General features: G+C 59.4%; 1 protein-coding gene across 1 annotated transcript in view; it reads right to left on the bottom strand.

The window, feature by feature from the left end:
- Positions 1-315: 315 nt before the first annotated feature.
- The window catches only part of LOC102753518 (immunoglobulin omega chain), a 10,853-nt gene continuing 5,999 nt past the window's right edge, over positions 316-5,169 (bottom strand). The window contains exons 3-5 of the mRNA XM_006768286.2: positions 2,087-2,267; positions 1,893-2,019; positions 316-339 (exon numbers count right to left, since the gene is read on the bottom strand). Coding sequence (XP_006768349.1) covers positions 316-339; positions 1,893-2,019; positions 2,087-2,267 — 332 coding nt within the window. The remainder of the gene's footprint in view (positions 340-1,892; positions 2,020-2,086; positions 2,268-5,169) is intronic.

Below are 5,169 nucleotides of genomic sequence, written 5' to 3' on the forward strand. Positions count from 1 at the left end.
CCCGCCTCCTTCCTGGGCCTCGGGCCTGAAGCACATTCCAGGCTGAGGGGCAGCTCCGGGCTCTGGGCTTCCAGCTCGCACCCACCCAGGGAGTCAGGGTGGGGCAGCCCGACTGGAGCAGGGGCCTGGGGGCCTCCCTGTGAGCGCTCCCAGGCCCGGCCCGAGGGGCACGGGAAGGCGGCTGTTGTCATGGGCAAGCTACACAACCTCTGGGAGCAGAAGCTGGCTCCTCCTGCCACCTCCTTCGGGCCTCGCGCACACGGCACACACAGCTCACACACTCACCCAGGCGCACACCCGAGCCGACAGTGCCCTCTAGTGGCCGCTCTTGTCATTGCCCTAAAAGGTCCCCAGGAGCCTCATGGGAAACCAGGCTGCACAAAGCTGAAGGTCATTCTCTCCTTTCCCGGGAGGCATGCGACCTGGCCAAGGTCACACAGGAGGCGGGTGGGGGAGCCCTGCCCCCGACCCCTAAGCCAGTGCTCTCGCCCCCCGCTCTCCCCCCCACTCAGCCTGGGCGCTCACATCCCAGCTCCCAGGGCCCTGCCACAGTGGGGGATCTTGTACCCCCCCACACACACACACAACCTTCCACAGGCACAGGGTCCCGTGGGCTCCCTCCTCCCCCAGAGAAAAAACAAGCGCCTTCCATTCCACGCTACTGAGCATCTCCAGCGCCCGGGCTGCCTCCGGCCCTGGAGTGGCCCCTGAGACAGGCCTGCAACACAGTCCCGGGGGGCGCAGGCCCAAGCGAACCCCACATGGCCACGCGGGGCAGGGAGAGCCACGCTGCTGGTGTAGATGGTGGTCACAGAGGCCACCCTGGGTGCCGCCGGGGCACTAGCCGGGAAGGTGCCTGGGAGGGGGTGCTCCCGGCAGAGGAACAGCAAGTGCCAAATCCACAGGCTGCGGCCCTTAGCACCGACACGGTGGTCTTTGGGGAAGGGTCTTCGGGCGGAAATTCGGGTTGGATGAGGTCAGGGGGGACCCTGGGGATGGGGGGATGCCCTTAGAAGGAGAGGGAGAGAGCGGCGTCAGCGTCTACGTCCATGCCCAGCTCCCCCGCTCTCCACGCGAAGACGGAAGGCCAGACCGGCTCACATCAGGCACCGAACCTGCAAACGGGTCTGCGGCACCCCAGCCCCTAGAGCTGCAGGAAAGCGATGCCCGCAGCGCACCCACCCAGTCCCCGGTGTTGAGCCAGGACAGCCGGGGCGCAGGGGTGCGGGTCAGGGCTGGAAAGGACATGGCCCCGGGGAGCGGAGGCAGGTGGAGGACGGGCCCCCGGGACGGACACGCGTAAAGATACTCCCACCCCTGGCCCCCCACGGGCAGCGGAGGGCCCGGCAAAGGAGGCCTCGGTGACCAGGGGCCAGGGGGCTGGGTGGCTGCCTGGAGGAGAGGGCAAGTCAGGCCCTGAAGAGCCAGGTTCGCTCATCCAAGCGTTCCCCAGTGCTGCCTGACGTCAGCCATTCTCTCTCCACCCTCACCCAGCTGGCCCGCGTGCTGCTGCCACCTAGTGGCTCACCCGCCCAGAACCACAGGGAACCCCGCCCCACGCAGAGCACCATCCTTGGGGGGCAGGGGGGACGGGAGCCGCCTGGTGGCGAGTTGATGCCATGGCACCTCTTGCATCACGGAAGGGGCACGGACTCCGGGTCCGGACTTGCTGCCCCCGCCTGTGAGGCTTCTTCCAGCGCCGCCAGCCCTGGGCGCTCGGGGCGTCTCAGCCACCATCGCGGCTGTCCCCCCAAAGCACCGCGTCTAACGGGGGGACTTGTTCCCCAGCCAAGGGCCTGCACCGGGGGTTCTCTCGTCTGAGCCTGAGCGTAGATACATGTACCCCGCTGCCCAGGGGCGACCGGCCTCATGCAAGAAGCAGAGCGGCTTACTGAGGGCTCTGCGGGGGGAGCAACACCCTGAGGGGTGGCCGTGTGTCTTCGGGGGGTTGCAATGCGCGCTTCGAATCCAAGACCATTCTGGGGTGCGGCCCCTCTCCCAGAGCCGAGCTCCTTGCGCCTGGGAGCCGGAGGTGGAGGCAGGAATGGCTTCTTCCACAGAGTCCTGCGGATGCACTCGCTCTGACCTCTGCGGCTTCGGAGAGCCTAGCTCCCCGCGGATCATGCTCCCACCAGGGGGCGCTACGGTCGCTCCAACGGGCAGGGAAGAGGCTCGGGTTGGACTCATAGAAATCAGGCTGCGGGACTGCACCAGGACTGTGTGCAGACCTGAGGGCACCACGGGCTCCGTAGGCCTCTCAGGACCTCCTGGGACGCAGAGCCGCAAAGCACGAAGATTTAGATCTGCCGCCGCCGCCAGGAGAAGATCCATGACGGCTGGGGCTCCGGCTCAGGGCCAGAGAAATAACAATATCGAATCGGTGGCGGGAGAGACAGGTCGTAGATAGTAACGATGACCTCATGACGAGGTGGCCAGGGTTAGCAAAATACAAACAACAACAACACAGGTGTCCAGTTAAATGTGGATTTCATTGAACAACGAATAATCTTTTTCGTGTAAGTTGTGTCACATGAACTCGTTGGGACATCCTTATACTAAAAAATAAAATAAAATCATTGTTTGCACGGCCTGTGGCCTATCTCACAGCCCCATTTTCATGACTGATGCCCCAAGAACTGCAGGAACTTCACACCTTTTTCTCTTGGCTCGTTCTATGCCCATATGTGTTTGTATTTCTTAACCACATTCTCTCTTCTTCGCGGTATTGCTATCTATAATAATAAGGGCTTAAAGTGCTAATTAGACTGGACAGCTGAATGACCTTCCGGACGTCCTTCCAGATGAGCTTCTGGAGGAAGCCGGGGTTGGGAGGGCGGAGGAGCCCCCTGCATGAATTTCGTGCCTTGGGCCTCTAGTGTTTATATTCAGGTTGTTGGGGGCCAGGAGGATATTCAGTGGAACTGTGGCTGGCCTTGCGGAGAAGTTCACATAGTTCGCTGTGTGTTCCGTGACTCATGGGAGCATGTGTCTCCTCATTGCAGAGGGAGGGGGAGATTTTTGTGAAAAGGAGAGATGATGCTCGGATGAAAACAGTGGCTTTGCCAGCTGGTGCAGTGCCAGGCTTTGCCAATAGAGGGTGCTGGAGGCACACTGCAAGGCCATAGCCCCGAGAAGGCCTCGGCCAAAAGATCCGACCCTGAGTGTGAGTGAGTGTGTGTGTGTGGGGGCGAAAGATCCGACCCTGAGTGTGAGTGAGTATGTGTGTGTGTCTGTGTCTGTGTGTGGGTGTGTGGGTGTGTCTGTGTGTGTGTTATTGTATGGATCAGGGGGTCATGGAGAAGGACATAACCAGCTAGTTGGCTGGCCAAGCAATTTGAGAAATACAGAAGAGGGTATATGGGTATATACTTTGCTATAACTGGGCTGTTTATTTCTCCTGTACAAATGTGACACTGACAGAGAGAGCCACTGTTGAATCTCTCTCTCTCTCTCTCTCTCTCTCTCTCTCTCTCTCTCTGTGTGTGTGTGTCTCTGTGTGTGTCTGTGTCTCTGTGTGTCTGTGTCTGTGTCTGTGTGTTTGTGTGTGTCTGTGTCTCTGTGTGTGTCTGTGTCTCTGTGTGTGTGTGTGTGTCTGTGTGTGTGTCTGTGTGTGTGTGGGTGTGGCAACCTGCTGCGTTTTCCCGAGGGACCTAGAGGGCTTCGCTTGCAGGGAATGAGCAGGAGGCCGCTCTGAGCTCGGGTTCTGTCCCTGACGCGGTCTGTGCCTGCGTTTCCTTGTCCTACGTTGGTGGGCGGCCTGGGGCGTCCCAGGAAGCCTGAGCCAGTGACAAAGGCGGCAGATTAGTGGCTCTGGCAGAGAAGGAGAGAGAAAGCCTGAGCGTACCCGTGGGCGGGCTTTTCTATCGATGAACCTCAGAGGCCGGGTCACTGGCACAGTGCTTGGAGAGATTTCACTGCACAGCACTCCGCATCATCTGTCCAAAACATCACCACAACCACCCTGGGCGGTGTGGCTCAGTGGATAGAGCGCCTGCCTGGAGGGTCCCAGGTTCAATTCCAGTCAAGGGCACAGGCCCGGGTTGTGGGCTCGATCCCCAGTTGGGGGGAGGGGGTGCAGGAGGCAGCCGATCCATGATTCTCTCTCATCATTGATGTTTCTCTCTCTCTCTCTCCCTTCCTCTGTGAAATCAATACAAATATATATATTTTTTAAATCATCACAACCAACTGCAATTTTCACACCTGCTATTGAGACTGTAGCTGAAGTCAGCACATCCTGGCCAGGAAAAGCGTCCTGCTCGGCAACGCCACCTCCTGGTCATGGAGAGACAGACCCCAAGGCCACGAGCAGAGCGCCTGCCTGGAGGGTCCCAGGTTCAATTCCAGTCAAGGGCACAGGCCCGGGTTGTGGGCTCGATCCCCAGTTGGGGGGAGGGGGTGCAGGAGGCAGCCGATCCATGATTCTCTCTCATCATTGATGTTTTTATCTCTCCCTCTCCCTTCCTCTGTGAAATCAATACAAATATATATATTTGTTAAATCATCACAACCAACTGCAATTTTTACACCTGCTATTGAGATTGTAGCTGAAGTCAGCAGATCCTGGCCAGGAAAAGCGTCCTGCTCGGCAGCGCCACCTCCTGGTCATGGAGAGACAGACCCCAAGGCCACGAGCAACCTTAACTCACTGCTGCCCCCTGGGTTCTGTGACCCTGAGCTGCTGAGCGAATGGCCGCCTCTCTCAGCCCCTCCACCCCCTGAAGCTCCCCGGCCTCTTCGCCTTCTGGATGGGGACGCAACGCTGTGGTCCCCGGAAGGCCTCCTGCGGGAAGGGACCCCCTGCATGTAGACTGTCAAAGCGCTCCCCCATTAAAGCCCGGGGTGTGTTCTTGGTTTATATCTATGTAATATATTGTTATTGATTTCGGAAAGGGAGGGAGTGGGAGAGAAAGCATCCATGATGAGAGAGAATCGCTGACTGGCTGCCTCCTGCACACCTCCCACTGGGGATGGAGCCCACAACCCGGGCTTGTGCCCTGACCTGGAATTCTAGCTGTGACCTCCTGGTTCATAGGTCGATGCTCAACCACTGAGCCACGGAGGCTGGACCACATCGCCTTTTTAAAACGGGCCACTTATTGGAGGACATCCCGCCGCTCACAGCTGTCACACACTTCCAGGCACCGACTCCTGGCTGCTCTCAGTCTA

Source organism: Myotis davidii, unplaced genomic scaffold (assembly GCF_000327345.1).
Source record: "Myotis davidii unplaced genomic scaffold, ASM32734v1 scaffold2343, whole genome shotgun sequence".
Classification (NCBI taxonomy): Eukaryota; Metazoa; Chordata; class Mammalia; order Chiroptera; family Vespertilionidae; genus Myotis; species Myotis davidii.